General features: G+C 40.2%; 1 protein-coding gene across 2 annotated transcripts in view; it reads right to left on the bottom strand.

Moving 5' to 3' along the window:
- Positions 1-15,083, bottom strand: part of PDK3 (pyruvate dehydrogenase kinase 3) — a 50,501-nt gene extending 35,418 nt beyond the window's left edge. For both annotated transcript variants that reach the window (XM_057419434.1, XM_057419435.1), the window contains exon 1: positions 14,942-15,083. In XM_057419434.1, coding sequence (XP_057275417.1) covers positions 14,942-15,047 — 106 coding nt within the window. In that variant the 5' untranslated portion in view covers positions 15,048-15,083. The remainder of the gene's footprint in view (positions 1-14,941) is intronic.
- Positions 15,084-17,522: the final 2,439 nt, after the last annotated feature.

The raw sequence follows: 17,522 nt of genomic DNA, 5'->3' as shown, positions 1-17,522 counted from the left end.
TTATCTGCTTGCCAAACAGCACATACAAGTAGATATTCCCCAGCTCTGAAGCAAAAAAACATACTTAATGTATCCTAACAGTTGCTCCTTGGCTGCTGTTCCTCACAGCAACACTTACACCGCCACATTTGTCAAAATGAGGGACATCCTAGTAACTACAGAAACAACATCTGAGTCTGTAAGTTAGGTATTCATTAGAAGTTACTTCAACAGAAAAATGGCAATAAAAAGCAAGATATTACAAGAACATAATCTTCAAGTTATTTCAAATTATTACTACTGCATGCATACCTAGGGCAAAATTTGAGAGATGCCAACTGTAACCACAGCAGGTCTTTAAAAAGGCTTAAGAAAAGGGGGTCAACAAATGCTCTATCATCTTCCATCTTCTCTGTTTGGGCTAATCAGTAACCCTATGCAAGTGATACAGAACAGCAAATTCATGCCTGCCTCTCTGTTACTTTCAAATCTTCAGCTCAAAACTAGCACCAAAGAGAGACTGTGATGCCAATCCCGAGATTCTTGTTTAAGTACAAGTCTATGTAACAGACTGACAACAGATACAGCCTTCAACATAAAATGAGAAAACAGATCAGTCAAACAAGGATCTAAGCAGTGATCTGGATTTCAGGATTATACATCATCATCACTGGTGGACCTTCAATCCAAAGGAAATTCAGGAAGCAGTTTTACCTCCAGACAGTTTTCTCTACTAAACTATTTTCCCCCTCTCCGGGATTCAACTCTTGATATCTGCTCATATCTTTCCCTGCTTTTCTCTTTTACCTTTTACCCAATAGGGCTAAGAGATGGAGAACAAATCTAACACTGATAAAAAGGCCCATTCAGGCTCTAGGGATCATAAGCCTGTAGCATGTAGGGGAGAAAAAAAAAAACACAAAAACAACAAAACAAAAAAACCAACAAACCAAACCCCACACATTTTCAATTGGAAGAAGTGAACATTTACCACAATGTTCCCTCTTTTCAGTTCCTTCCATTGCAGTGAAGGAATTGGACAACTGTTGCAAAGCTGGACCTAAACTGTTCTGGGTTGTGCAACAAGAGGCACTAACAATGTAGTGGCTATCCACACACATGCAGCAGACCCCAATTCAATCCTGGCAAATTCTACAAATTGCAAGAGCAATATGCTGTCCAAGATTCAGATTACAGAAGGATTAGTTCCATAAAAAAAAGCTGTACACAAACCTCGATTTTGCTGCAGAAAAGGGCAGAAACTCAGCATGGCACCATGAACTCTGCTTCCTCTAGAAGATCATCAAATGCTCTCAGTTCAGCTGCCAGATTCTCACATTTGTGAAATACCCCTGAGAACAGACTACAGTAGCAGTCCTTCACAGACAACGATCAAAGTCATCTGCTTCAAAAACCTAACATGGCTGTCACATCCCTAGCAGGTACTGGACTGCCAGAGTAACATCATAAAAGCATCAGTAGTTTAACACTTACCTGTCAGAGGAGACAGGAAAATAAGCTAAGTGATTATTTTAGTCTTTTCGCTGCACCCAGAGCTCTAATTCTCTCTACTAAGCATGTAGTTAACACTGAGCTGAGACATTAGATACCACACTACTTTAAGACTCAAAAGCAGCAAAGTTCTACCTGTTGTTGAGAGGAGGGACTCTATGCAAAATTCCTTAAAAAAAAACCAAAACAAAAAAAACAAACCAACCAACCAACCAACCAAAAACAGAAAACCCCACACAACTACAGGATCAGAAGCATCTCACCTCCTATCCCTGTGCAACTACTACTACTGCTGCTTTTATCTAGACAGAATACAGGAAGACAGAAAGGCAGAAGTGACAGACCATATCTACTCTCTTCTTGAGCTTCCAGAACACTTGTTATCTCCCATGCTAGCAAATAAAATGGAGGGAAAAAAAAAAAAGTGGAGCAGAAGGACAGGGTGATCTTCAAAAAAAATACACAAAAAGATGAAGGTATCAGAGCAAACTGAGCGAAGGCTAAAACTAGTAACTTGCTGCTAAAGCTAGGTAAACAGAACTCAAGGATCAATTAATTCCACTGACTATACACCATTTCAGGAGCATGGGCTGTACGTTAAATGGCACTGCCCCAATAAATGTGGCTACAAAAAAAAAAAAACAACACCCAAAAAAACAAACTAACCTCAACTCCAAAAACCAGTCCTATTCCCAACAGAAATAAAGATATTTTCAGCATATTCTCTAGGTATTTATCTCACCAACAACTAAAAACACCAATCCCACAAAAAGCATACAGGGCTGATTTGTTTGTTTGTTTGTTAAAGAGAGGTCTTTGTAAAATCCAATGAAAGGAAAAGGAACACACGCAATGTAACTGCAGATGCTGACTCCTGTGACCCTAGCTCTCTACCACAGAGCTGCCTCTAAGAAAGCTGCACACTGAAACTGCTTTCCCTTTTCCAACCTACCACATCGTGCTACAGGATAGCAACGACAGCCTGCACAGCTGTTCCAACATAGGTAGCCAGCAGACGGCCACATCAGGGCCCACACTAACCTGAGGCACTTAACCTGTTTTTTACACATTGCAGACCTAAGCTTCAGCCCAAGTTCCATCACTGCTCTCTAACGATACTTCCACCAACAACTGCAATTTTTATATTGTGCCCTTTTTTAAGGACATGCTTTCACTTGGCACATATCACTAGCATAGTAAGAGACTGACTTTTATTTCATTAAGTAAACTCGAAAAACTCTGAAGTTTCAAGAAAATTAAACTTGAAGAATTAATGACAATGTTTCTTCATCTTACTGAACTATAATAAACATACCACTTACGAAGTCTGAACAATTAAGTTTTGTTCAACAACTACTGCTAGAAAAGCAGCTAAATCCAGAGGAATTAAAGTCTGCAAGTAAGCTTTCCCATGTAACTTCTGTTCTTCAGTCCAGTTCCCATTACTAGGTGCCCCTTTGCAGCCTAAGGGAAAAGCACACTGATAGAAGTACTCAAGTCTTCTCAATCTAAACTATTTGTGTTCATAATTGAGAATTTAGTTAGCACTGTACAACCACTGATTTCTACTCTGTGCCACTGCATTGCTAAGCACAATCCAAACTACTAAACTCACACGCTAATTCACTTTCCAGCTGAAGTTTCCAATAGTCATGCTGGAAACACAGCATACAGGTAAGTTACCAGAGTTGAAGTACAGAAACAGTTGATCTTAATAAACCATTTCTGATTCATGCAATTTAGCTAACAGATTCAAGCTCTGTCAGCCAGGCCAACTGAAGCACTTTCTTTCTATTCCAAAGGAAAATTTTAGGATACTATTCACTAATGAGAAGCCTCTATTTAGTCCTCTAAATAACCAGTCCAAATCATATTCACAAAGGTCCAGACGTCAACTTGAATTCAAAATAAGCAGGTATAACTACTCTTCAATTTGCATACAGAAAAAACTATACTTACCTCCAGTTATTTCCAAAAATCTCTGAGTCAGTTTGTATCTTCTGTGTATTAATTACTATAGCTATATAGATGAATACTAGAGCCAAGAGAAAGTCAGTTTGTATCTTATGTAAATGCAGGTTAAGGGCAAAATGTCAAATAGTTGTCATTATCTCAACATGGACAAAACCATTACATTTATTTTTATATTAGCTGTACACTAATGTAATAATAATGTAGAAATAATAAGTTATGACATATAACTTGTGAACTCCAGTAAACACGTTTCAAGTAAATGGTCCTCCGAATGAAAGAGACTTGTGCTGGGAAACAGCTTAACTTACTGTTGAACTGGAACAGATAAACAGAAAGAATTAACAGATGCACAATCCACTGCAGATCTCTGAAAGTCTTAGTCAAAATACACTCATTAATTTTAACTCTTAAAGCCACAACTTTCCTGTCATATTAAAAAGGCTCAAAGGAAGATGTGCTTCTGTCTCAAGAGGAATGGATTATGAGGCAACCACATGTAAAAGCTGTAAATCAGTATCACACATTATGTAAAACTCAAAGCATGCATTTTTAAAATAAGCTTCCCTGATTTAAAACTAATGTTTGTACTTATTACCACTCTGTTCTAATGAAATAAAATTTTGACTTATTTTATAGCATTTGCCAAGTAGAGTAGTCAAAGGGATCAATAAAGTTTAATGCAGAGATGCTCAAGCAATTACCCACAGGCTGTATTATTTTTCAGACGCATCAGCCAAAGGTTGTTTTTCCCTGGGGCAATTTCAGAGTAGGCTGAAAGTCAGATGAATCATTCCAGCAGCTGAGCCTTGTCTTGCTGTATCACAGGCACTCCTCACAGTACATGACAAGCAAAAACCCAAATTGTTCTTAGAAGAAACCATGGCCTGGATCATGGATCCTAGACCTATATGTGCAACCCAAAACCTCCCTCCTTTACCAAGCACAAGGAGCCTCTAAAAAAAGTGGCTCTTCAGAGTACATCAGTTCCCCTTCTGCTAACACTCCTGAGACCTAAGCAGGTAATAGTCCAAGAGCAGTGAAAAGGTGTACATACTATACACACATCAACCCTAGTCACACTGCGAAGGGGATCTATAGCTTTCAAACAGGAGAAATTTAGTTTTGTTCCACTGAAACCAAAATCTAAAAACAAAATTTTAAGGGTTTGGGCTGTGGTTTTTTTTTTTTTTAATGTAGATAAGGCTTAAAAATTAAAACATCAAGCCAAAGAAACTTATTCCCCATTTATTGCTCTCTGATCAGATTCTGTTACAGTAAACTGACCAAAAAAGAATGATTTTTTGCTCCTTTGAGCTTATAATCACCCTTTCCTCCTGTAAATGGTGAAGACCTATTTTACACCAAAGGTTATAGTTAGATATTCCAAATTTTTAACACTCTTCCTAAGTTTTCACAGATTTGCCAGCTTCCTCCCTAACCTTTATGCAAAACTTCCGTAATTCCCCACTAACTGTTCCAGAAAAATATGAATCTCTGTTTTATCCTTTAGTTCCTATCAACATGCCACAGTTATTCCAAATCTCCATAATAGATAAAACTAATGTTTATGAGCAAACACTCATAAAGTTAATACCCATTACATAAAATACTGCCAATGCCACATGGTTCAGTTTCCCTTCAGTCTCAGTGAGCTGAAAGGTGTTAGACTGTTAAAACATCCTGTTACAAAATGCTTTTGATGATTAACAAACCACATTGCAAAAAAACAGATGATGAGAGGATTCCTCTATGCCACTGCTAGTTACCAGGGTTCAAATGTATTTATGCAGTCCATGCAAATTTTTAAGCATAAAGACAAAGTAAATTCTAAATTATTTTTTAGCTAGAAGTAATTTTTAACTTTGCCTCTTTCTTCTTTTACACAGTCTTCAACGTAATTCTGAAAAATATTGACTAAAATTTACACAAGCATACCATTTGATGGAATTAAGTCAGTGAAAGTATTATAAATCCCACATTACTTATTTTACATTAACTCCAGACTAATGTGCTGATTTTGTTTTACACACACACACACACATATATACACATAGAGTAACAGCAGCCTCTTCCCAGGCAAAGAAAATTATTTAAACAGGGCAAAGACACAATTACACATTTGCGTAGAAAAGATCAGAGGAAAAATACTCAATGTAATAGTCTCTCACAAAACACAAAACATCAGAAAAAGGAGAAGAATTGTTTATCTCAGTCCCAGTTCAGTGCTCTAATCTGTCCTTTCAACCTACTACTCTAAGAAAAATTACATTTAACTGACTCCAGGAACACACACAAAATCATACACATATTTTAAGAAGGATAAGTAGCAGCCTGTAAATCATTTAAACTATTCTGGGGAGAAAAATGGCTTTCAAAAACACTAATATATTAAGGAGAACTGGCATCAAGAAAAACTGCTGTAATATAGTAACTATGGAATTAGATAATACAATTCCTAAATCTATGCCTAATTCTCCTACAGATTACATTGTTGGGCCTTGGAGAAGCAGAGCAATACTACTCACACTCCACAGAACAGTACTGTGAAGATCAAAGACTGCTAGTAAAACACAGAGTATATATGAAGTGCTGTCCAAAAGTCCGTCTAACAAGTCTGGCTGGGATGAAGTCAGCTTTCCCCAAGGCAACCCATAAGGTTCTGCTGTGAGGGTGCCGCGCTTTGGATTTGTAACTGTGTTGATGACATGCCCCTGGTTTTGGCTATTGCTGGACACTACTTGCATAGCACAAATGCCTTCTCTTTCTCCTGCATTCAGCCCTTACCCCAGCAAATAGGTTTGGGGGTGGGTTAGAGGCTGAGAGGGGACAGAGCCGAGACAGATGACCTAAACTGGACGAACGGATGTTCCACATTACATAATGTCATGCCCAGCAATTTAAAAAAAGGTGGTTCTGTCTCAGAAGACAGCCACTGCACTAAGGCAGGCTGGGTGGGAGGAGACAAGTTACTTCCTTTGCACCACTTGTTTCTCTTCCTTTTTCCTTCATTATTAAACTGTCTTTATCTTGACCCATGTCTTTTCCCATTTGCCCCTCCTGTTCTCTCCCCTGGCCAATGTGGGGTGGGAGAAGGGAAACAAACACCTGCATGAGGGCTCATCTTAAAGTTATTCCATAGCTTCTTATGGTTCAGTTGGGTGGTGGTTTTTTGGGTGTGGGGTTTTTTTTTTGAGATTTGGGTTGTGGTTTTGGATTTTTGGTGGGTTTTTTTGTTGTTGTTGTTTTTGTTGTTTTAAGATTTTTGTGGGTTTTTAGTTTTGTTTGTTTGGGGGGTTTTTGGTGGTTTGTTTTAATTAATAATTTCACATGGGCTGTACCAAAACTTCATGAAAAGCCAGGCAGAGCATCGACTGCTACTGCCTTAGCAAGCACCAAGTTAACTTCGAAATCAGAGTGCCCCAACACAACTTATTGTTTACTACCTTATTATCTCTTGGCGCTTACCTATATATCACTTCATTATTAGTTCTGCAATTTTTCAGCTACTTCAGTCAACCCCACTTACTCCGTCTTCCTTTTTCACACAGGTAGTGTATTTTCCCACTTCCACAACTCAGAGGCCATCACCATAGGTTATTTTCATGAAGATTGTAAACAACAGCTGGGCTGTACCAGGCTGCTTACATTTGCAGAAGAGTGTTCAGCTAGTCACAAAACACATCACTGGCTTATTTCTACTGAAACCCACTAAGCCAAGAGGATCTAGACATATTTCAGCTTATCTAAAATCAGGGGCAAGGGAGAGCTGTGATGCCCTTTCAGTTTCTGGATGCAAGTTATCTTTTTCTGACCATCAAAGCAAAGATGAATTCAGCAGCCTTTACCATTACATAATTACTTTAATCAAGTAAATGCTACAATTCAACATTCTCCCCAATTACTATAAATTATCTCAGCATCTTTTTCTCTGCTTTTCTATCCCATGACTTTTCACCTCAGTTGTTATTTGTACTGCACCCTGACATACATGTCCTTGCTTCCAGTTTCCATATGATTCCTTTTTAATGAACAGTATTTCTGTAATTCCTAACACTGGTCTCCTACTTTCTTTTGCCTGCATCAGAAACTGACAGGTCATCTTACATTCCTTATGTCTCAGGAGACCCTATCTACCTATTTCCTTAGTTTGTGAAAGTTATGGTACTTTAAAATCACTAGCTGTTATTTCTTCCATTCCTGAGAGGAAAGAATACCACCAATTCATGATCGTTTTCACCAAAATTTAATTAAGTTTCAGATTTTCAAGCACCTCCTTTTTTGTCAAAATCTAGTCCAAAGGAGACAGTGCAATTATTTTTTACCAGTTTCTAAATAAAAAGGTGTCCAAAACATCCTTAGATCTTCAAGAACTACAGAACCTTTCTGTCTTTCCAGAAAGTGGTTTTGCCATCAGTCCATTTCTGTTAAGCTGTATTCTCTATCACTTCTGTTCACCTGATAAAGGGGGGGGGGGGGAGGGGGAAGCGATAAAGCAAAGCATTGTTTACTGCTTTATGCAGACCTGCTGTTCTTGTCCTGTTTCACCAACAAACATTCAACTGTCTGCTTAAACACCACATACAGCTTCAGGAAAACAATGCATGAGCGTGCACACATGTAACATCTCCCCTTCTGAGCACCTGAAAGCAGAGGGCTGCAGCAGCACCTATGGTCAGTCCAAAGACAAAGAGAACACAGACCATGAAATTTTCTGCTGTTTAGAGAAACAAAACAGTCAGAAGATGCTCACTTGCAGGCTACTAGCCTACTCTTACAGGCAAGAAATGGCCAGTTAGATCACCTACTTAAGGCAGAATTTCCAATGCTTAGGACCAATCTTGTTCAACATCTTTGTAGGTGACATGGATAATGGGATCGAGTGCGCCCTTAAGAAGTTTGCCAATGACACTAAGTTATGTGGTTGACATGCTGGAGGGACCTTGACAAGCTTGAGAGGTGGGCCGACGCAAACCTCATGAAGTTCAACCAAGCCAAGTGCAAGGTCTTGCATATGGGTCAGGTCAATCCCAGACACAGCTACAGGTTGGGCAGAAAAGTGATTCAAAGCAGCCTTACAGAGAAGGGCTTGGAGGTGTTAGTCAACAAGAAATTGAACATGAGCCAGCAGTGTGTGCCTGCAACCCAGAAAGCCAACTGTATCCTGGGCTGCATCAAAAGGAGAGTGACCAACAGGTTGAAAGAGGTGATCCTGTCCCTCAACTTTGCTCTTGTGAAACCCCAGTTGGAGTACTGTGACTGATACAGATAATTCTGTACATGACATACACTATCATCTAATATTATATGCTACTATACACACACAAATATCTGTCTTATCAGCTCAATAGTGAGTGCTGAAGTTATGACTCTTCCAGACCTCCACAATAATCAATATTAGGCTTTATAAAATTCAATATTATGTACAGTATTGGAATACCACTGCCTGACACTCTGGCAGAGGTGCAACTGTTACTTATAACCTGTTACAATTTACATCAAACAGGAGCTACCAGCTACTTGCTGTGCTACAGCCCATTCAAAGAGACATTTTTGATATTATGAAATGCAAACTTTATCCATGCTCAAATCCAGAGAATGAAGGACTGAATACAGAAAAGCAATAACCCCAAAATAATTCAAGAACAAAAGCAGGCAGACAACCCTGCTTGCGCATCTAGCCTTCACTGTGGCAAAAAGGCTAGCCTTTCAAGGTAAAAACTGAGTAGTAAAATGCTTCTATCCCACTGTTAGGCAAAACTCTACTGGGATTCTATTTAAAGCTCCAACAGACATTTTTTAAGAATAATACTAGAAATCCTGGAAAAGCAAAAAAAAGATAATTTCATAGTATTTTCATAAGGCTTAAAAGTAACTCGTTATTAAGCTAAGGAACGTATTTAGCTTTACAAAATCAAAACAAAATACTCCATCACAATGTACACAAAATACTCCACAGTGAAAAAAATTCCAGACATTAAAGGATCCCAACCTACCAACGACAACCTTAACAAAATTGCTGGTTAGAAGCTGAAGCCAGTCAGATGAAAATAAAAGACAGTAATGCCTAACTAGCACCCATCTTTCTGATCTGAATCGGTGCTCAGCACACTCCTGGTTAACATTCACATTAAAACTTTTTTTAAGGTGCATTTAAATCAAGCGTAACATTTAAGGTCAATGCACAGTACAATAAATAAAATAGCAATTAAAAAAAAAACAAAAAACCCACAGCTACAGGTAATAAATGGTAAGTAATTATTTAATAGTATCTTTTAGCCCTAAAATCTGCAAGTGCCTTAGATATGCATTCTGTTTCAAAAATAAAAAAAAAAAAAGGACACCCCTCCCCCCCCCCCATAACTTCCAGTGTCTTTTTGTATAAAAAGTCTTATAATAGTAATCTTGCATCAGAAAACTAATAATTGTGTTTGGAGACATAAGATGGCTTTCAATCTCTACTTTCCTAACCCCACATCTTGCTGTTTATATCGTAACCTGCTACCTTTTCAATGGCACATCTTCAGTTCCAGTGCTGACATGTGCCTGCTGCCAACAAGACAACATGAAGTGTAAACACTCCTGCAGAAACCTGACCTAACACTGCACGTACAACTGACAGCAATCAACAGCAATGCCAACGCTTGGTTTATTCTTTGAACTGGTTCTGAAAGAGGCCTACAAGTCCTTAAGACAGGTACCACAAACTACATCATTTCATAACATAACTCAAACATAAGTCAGGTAGGGATCCATTGCTCATGTTTTCCTCCAGCTATGCCCCGGGACACAGGAGTTCTCAAACTGCATGCACTCATTGTGATTATCTACTGCATGCTCAGCTGTTCACAGTACAGTGAAATTACTAAATTACAACCTTTATGATATTTTTCAATGCCAGTAACTGTAGCAGTTACCACATATATTTTGATTATAACCTATGAAATCAGGATCTCCTAACCCACATTTCACAAGAAAAATTCACTATGATTCACAATCTTCTATCTTAAGTATATACTTTGTCCAAACTCATACTATGTGGCACATGAACACTAACATATGACAAATAAGGAAGGGTAAGTGTCATTTTGTTAAGTTTCATCTATATGTGCAAAAGAGCTAAGAAAAGCAATGTTTAACCCCACAGGTACAAAATTCATCCAAAATATTTGAGACTTAAAACAGGAAAGGCTAGAACATAGTTAATTACAATTGGCCAAGATAGCTTCAGTACTAATCAAGCTCCAAAGGTACATGGTACATGTTTTTGACACAACAAACCTCAGACTCACAAGAGTCTCAGGCACTTCATCAGATGAGCAGCAGCAATGAGGGTAATACATGAGAATAGTATACTGGCACACATTCACAATACAGCACTAGCACAACTTCAAATGACTTTTTCATGCATGATCGAAGGATTACACAACTTATATTTCACCTGCATCTGTATCTGTACTTAATTATATATAACCTTTTCAATATAATCATTCATTTCATGAAACACACTGTCAAGTGAAGTACATCAACAGGACCCAAACTAAGTAGTTGCACAGAGCCTGCCAACTAGGGCAGGGTTCAGCATCAGCATGGCTCTAAGGGTTTTGGCTCACACCTAAGCCCTTATCAAAGCAGGCGGTAGTGCGGGCACAATGAGCTTATGTTTCTTCTTTTTTTTCTTTTTTCTTTTTTTCCCTCTAAATGCTAGGACACTTCTCAACAGAAACTCCACTCTCCTCAACTAGACCTGTCTGATGGGCTATTTACTTTCCTCAGGCATACATGACCAACTGATTACCCATGTATGTAGTTGCTGTTAGAGACTACTGAGTAGTCTGCATTTTCCTGTCACCCCCGAAACAATCTAAATTGAGATTCTGTATCAATACATATCTCCAGTATGCACATTTTTTTCCCCTGAAATAGCCTAGCCCCCAAAGCATACAAAGATTAATATACCTGAATGTTAAACTACATCTCTACTTACAAGTGCATTTCAGAAAAGGTATTTGAGTAATTATATCAGACTGGGTCACTCAGGAGAGGAACTCTACCAAAATAACTTCCAGAGTGCCTAGTTTGGAAATACACTGATGAATATAGTTGGTTGGTTTTCATTCTTTCCAAACCAGAATAATTATGGAGGCCTGGAAAAACATGGAGCGAACATGCTAGCATTAAACAAAGTCAAAACTTGTTTATATTAAAACACACAGAAAAAGGTCATTCTTTTGCAAAGGAATGAGATTGCACAAGAATCTTGGGAAATGCACTTTGTAAGAAAGAAACGAAACAAACAGTGTTCAAGAAGAGTGTGCAAAGAGAAAATGAACACACTGAAAAAAGCAGCACATAATCCAAGCACTCATACTTTGTGACAGACATCATAAACCCATGACCGAGTAACCTCTTACATAGTTATGGCAGCTACAAAGATAGCTACAAGCTCAACAAAGTAAATCACATATAGCAGAACATGGTCCGTAGACACAAATGGGTCTCAGCTATAAAAAACAACTAAGAATCACTCCTTTAGGCATTGCTTTCTGTTTTGTTTCACAGGTTTTTAGTATCAAGGAGTTAGCTCAGACAGCCAAGTTGTCTCTTACAGTGATTTAATTACCTGAATTAAGGTACCTGAGACAGTTTTAAAACAAACATCATTAATACTCTACAGCTGCACTATGTACACAACTGTATTCCATACAACCTACACTTAGTGATTAAAAAAAAGTTTAAGCTGTGTGTCATGTTTGCCATGTGCCATCATGTTTGAAGAGACTCTTCAGCCCCCAAGAAACAGTTTTTCTCCCTCTGCTCACCAGGATTTTACAAAGAGCCAAAAATTCAGAAGCCAGCTTAGTCTACAACAACAAACACAAACAAGACAAAGACTATATTGTAGTTACATTATTGTCAGACATGAGGGAAAAAAAATAATCTTTCTCCAAATAAATTTTGAATTACAGTAAGTGCAAATTCCTCTTTTAATACAAGCAGCATACATCAGACAAAAATCAGACTTCCATGAGACAGTTATTCACATTTCCTTTGGGCTTATACTGTTTTACATTTGTTGAAAATTTATAGTTGTTTTTGTAACACAAGCACTACGTTTAGGTAGCTCAACAAAAATATCATTTATAAGTGAGACATTAGGCAGCCTCCATAAGCTGACTACAAAGTCTTCTTCCCATCAAACATTCAGGCTAGGTAAACACAACTGAACTGCGCCTTAAGTATTGTGCTAATTATGCTTGGTGCATTTGCTCTCTTGAATACTCGTGTCCTGTGCAACTAGCAAATTCTTTTTCAGGTAATTCAGGTATAAGTAATGTAGAGCCCTGACACTGTGCATAAAGTCCAGGCTTCCTAAGCCTCAAGTGGTAAAACTTCTGTGTCAACATCTTAAGGTTTGTTGCCAATTTCTCCTCAAGGCCTCTGAAGTCTCCAACAGAACTTGAAATTACCCAAAGCAGTCAATGCCCAGGATCACACAAGTGAAGTAATTACACTGGTTTTAATCTATTTGATTAAACTGCTGTAATCTCCCTGCTTGAGTTTTCCCAAGATGTCAAGAGGCCAGTAAGGCTCATTAAGATCAAGCTGATAGTTTTAGTAAGGCTGGTGCAACATTGAACTACTAATCTTAGAAACTCTTGGTGATCTTAGATGCCTAGATCATGGTCATTTTCTTCTTCAGAGATTTTAAATGTCAACAACTATATAGTTTCCTACCAGTCTTAAGACATGGCTACACTTAAATACATAGCCTACATACACGCAAGATTCCATAGGAACATCCAGTGACAACAGACTGAAGCATGTCCAATGAACAGGGCTGGCCAGCCTGTTACATAGCATTCTTACTATGCTCATTCCCACTAACATAAACCAGGCTTAAAATCATAAAATAAGACTATTTCTTGCTGGAGAATCACGAGACACATTTCAAACCACAAAACAAAACAGATACTACAATGCTAAAGCAAACAGAATTATTAAAAGGCTGCCACACAAGAGCCATCCAGAAGCAAGTAGTAATGCAGAGGCAACCTGGAATGGTAGAAAGCCTTGCCAAAAAGCAAAATTTTGCCAGAACACCCAAGTCATTAAAACAAAGACTGAAATCTTTACACTCTTCTAGTCACAACTAAAAACCTACACAAACATTAATACTTCCCAGCAATAATTTACAAATCAAACTTTCAAACAGAAAATGGTGAAATTATTTGTTTACTGCCAAGACTAAAATAAAGATTAGGCTATTGTTCTGCCAATACAGACAAACATGGCATAAGGAGTACAAATGCCAGAGCATGGGAAATACAGCAGCAAATGAGGGGGTGAGAAAGAGAGAACAAACTCATTCATGTGAGTGGGGACCAGATAAGGAAAGCGTGGGTTCTAGTCAGGTTCTCCTTTTAATGTAACACAGGACAAGGTATGGTATGTTTTTAAAAATGGTAGAAAGCCCTGTCTCACCAAGACATAGTAGCAAGCCCAGCGCTGGCTCTCTACACTTGCAGCATTCTTTCACTAATACTATTGCCATAAATGTGCAATTGCTTCCATTTTTAATCACCTTCTGGCTTAACAGTGCTGGCTCATTTTTGTCGTCCTGTACCTTTAGTGTAATAGTGTAATGAACACTCTATTTAGCTCCACAGTGTACCCACAGCCTTTATATTTACCCTACAAGTAACACTCCTACGCGAGTAAAATCTAAACAACTCTTGTGTCACAGGGCAGGAACCAAATAATCTCTGACACAGATATGGGTTTACTGTTATTTAGATCAAAATGTCAGTTTTTAAGAGCAAAACAAGTCATTCCTGGTTTCAGTCCAGTGCCTCTGACATGACAAATGCTGTTTATTCATCAGCAACACTTCCTAAAGCACATGAACTTTCCTTGAACGGGTCTCCTACACAAGTACTGTCAGAGCTCACTCCCGAGGTTTAGGTAAACTAATCTCTGCACGATGGATTAAAATTTTAATATTCAGGATCTGTAGCTTACTCTCTCCTTCAGCCGCTAAACTCCATAGAAGTTCAGGTCAGAAGCCCTTACTGCGACCCTCCTGCCCACGGTAAACCCCTTCTGGGAATAACCCAAGGAAGGGGAGGCAAGCCTCCCGGCGCCTCGCCTCACTTCAGGACGCCGAGACAGCGCAGCGGCTGTATTTACCCCGGAGTGCCGAGGACCAGGTACGGATGGCTGCCATCCCAGCCGCGCACACCACGGCCCCACCAGCCGTCGGGACCTCCCGCGGCCAAGACGCCCCCGACCGTAACTGCGCACCCAGTGGCCACCGCAGCAGCGGGCCCCGCCGGCCAGGTGCGGGGCGAGGAGACGAGGCCTATCCGCCGGCCTCCGCCACTCGCCCGGCCGGGCCCTCGCCACCCCTACACGGCAGGAGAGAGGGAGGGCCAGGCGACCCCCCCCCCCCCCAGCTGCTGCCTGCGCCGCCACTCACCGAAGTCGAGGAACTGCTTGATGGAGAGAGGCGAGGGGGAGAAGCGGGAGTAGTACTCGATCTGCTTGGGAACGGGGCTCTTCAGCAGCGCCCCGCACAGCCGCATGGCGCGGCACGGCCCACCCGGCTCCTCTGTGCCGCCGCCGCTCCTCGCCTCTCGTCTCCCTGCCCGGCAGCAGCACTAGGGGGCTGTGGCACCAGGGCAGCCTCCCCTCCTCATCCTAGGGCAGCGGCCGGCCCGGCGGCGCCCGTCGCGCTCTACGGCCCGGCCCGGTGGGAGGGGCGAGCGGAGGAAAACACCCCACACCCCCCCCCCCCCCCCACCGCCTGCGCGCGCTCCCGCACGCACGCACTCCCCGGCGCACGCGCAAGCCCGCGGAGGGAGCTGAGAAGAACGGGGGGAGGGCAGCTGTCGCGAGCCGCCCGCCCACCACCCCTTCCAAACGGCCGGGGCACCCTAGTGCGCAGGCGCAGCGCCGCAAGGGGAAGGGTGGGGGCGAGAGGGTGTGGGCGGTCGGGCTTCGGGTTGTGCAGAAGCGGTGGGCCTTGTGTCCCCCGTAGAAATGTAGAGCCAACTAGGTTGGAAAGAGCATCAAGTCCAACCATTACCCCAGCACTGCCAAAACCACCACTGAACCATGTCAATAAGGGCGTTGTCTGCACTGTTTTTGAACTTTTGAAAGTGATTCCACCACTCCCGTAGGCAACCTGTTGCAACGCTTAACCAGAACGTGGCGGGGAACTCTCAGCATCTTCTCAGCACAGCCCATGTCCACCATGTGATGTTCGTCCAGTTGCAGGCACTGGGCTTGCACTTGGAATTGATCAGTTAATATATATTGTATCAGCCAGCCCATGAAATGTTGTGTGCACACTAGGCTTTGACCTGAAATTCAGCCTTAATGGCATCAGTATTGGTATTCAAAGGGTTTTGCAGTTCACATGAGACTGGCAGAAGAAAAACTGCCCTAATTTTATGTAACAAAGCAAGTTTTCAGCAGTGGAGAGACCAAGGTTTAAAAGTGGAAGGCTCCACCATACCCTAACATGAGGCCTACTATGGCTGTAATGGGGCCCAGCTGCATCTCATACAATGCTGTACTCCCATGAAGACAGTCCCTCAGTCCGTGTCTAGTGTCTGTCAATACTTAGATCCTGATATTACTCAAAATTTCCTGAAAAGTCTGGTTTTATCTGAGAAAGTACCTAAATAGAAATTAGTTTTGATTGCTAAAACCAAAAGTGAAGCTGGGTATTTGAGAGCTAAAATGTACCACTGAAAGAAATCACCATCTATCTTTTCCTATTTTGCTATATTGTGGTTTAGGTACATTCATGAAAAATACGTCTGATGACAACTGATCACAAATTCCTTTATTTGTTCTGAGAGGAATTCAATGTAAACTTCAGCACATACAAGATACTATTTCTCTAATTTTATAACTGACTCACAGAAGAAGCAGGTACTCTTCAGTTACTGAAAGCCTTCCTCCATCCTTCCTATCGTGATTGTCCTTGCAGAATTTGAGATTGTGAAATCCTGACCTAATGTACAGAATAACATCAAATAGCTGGAAAACATTTTAAAATCACTTCAATTGCAGGTCATAGAAATGACCGCCTTGAAGAGGTATGTCGTGTAATCAAGGCTGACAAAATGAAACATCTCCTGTAATTCTGAAGCTTTTTTGGCAGATGAGGAGAAGGGTTCTAAAACTTTTGTTATACACTCTTATGTGGTTTATTTTGTTTTCTCTATAGCATAACTGAATTGATTTGTAGAGTTTTCTGGCAGAAAATAATATTGGTTTTATTTGGTTATTTTATTTTATAATTATATTTTATTGGTTAAAGAGAGACCAATGTTTCCCCAAACTAAGATGAAAATAGCAACTTCAAAGCATGATACATTGTCATAATCTAAGCTACTTGATTTTGTATGTCTTTCTCATTTTTAAGTAATCCAAATGTGATTTTACTTCGGCCTCAAAAAACATCAGGACAGCAGTTAACTACTGAGTTGACTTTATAAACACAAAATATTTTTTGGATTGTAAACAGGGTCACAGCATTGCTTTATTAGGAATTTTTTAAACCTGTATTAACTAGCCCAGGTGGAAATTGGAATTGATTTTTTTGTGTGCTACTAGGGTCTAAAACTATATCAAACATATAAGTGAAGTCTCTGGAAACCAGAGGTGTGCTCTTCCCATCAAATGGGCTCTTGCTATCTTCTCTTGACACCAGAGGAACTGGTGAAGTAACCAATAGATCAAATTCTCTGAAAACTGTTCGTACACACACTTCAGACAAATTCAAATCCCAGACTCACCCAACCTGCTCTACCCAAGCTTGTGTGTAAGAAGACTGCAAGACTTGCTTGAGAGAACATAAAATGCACATAGGTAATTCCGTGGTTGTTTTACCAATGCAAGACATCAACAAGCACACACGTAAGTGTAGTTCTTAAACAATCTGCCTGAATAAAGAGAAGTTAGTGGCATAACCCATGCTAAATAGAAAATGTCACTGGGGTAAGGAGACTTAATATATAAGCTGGGTTTTGCTAAAAGCAGGATTT

Source organism: Pezoporus wallicus, unplaced genomic scaffold (genome assembly GCF_028554395.1).
Source record: "Pezoporus wallicus isolate ANWC-B61680 ecotype Strahan unplaced genomic scaffold, APGP_CSIRO_Pwel_v1 contig_5767, whole genome shotgun sequence".
Classification (NCBI taxonomy): domain Eukaryota; kingdom Metazoa; phylum Chordata; class Aves; order Psittaciformes; family Psittacidae; genus Pezoporus; species Pezoporus wallicus.
This window is presented reverse-complemented; position numbering and strand designations above follow the sequence as displayed.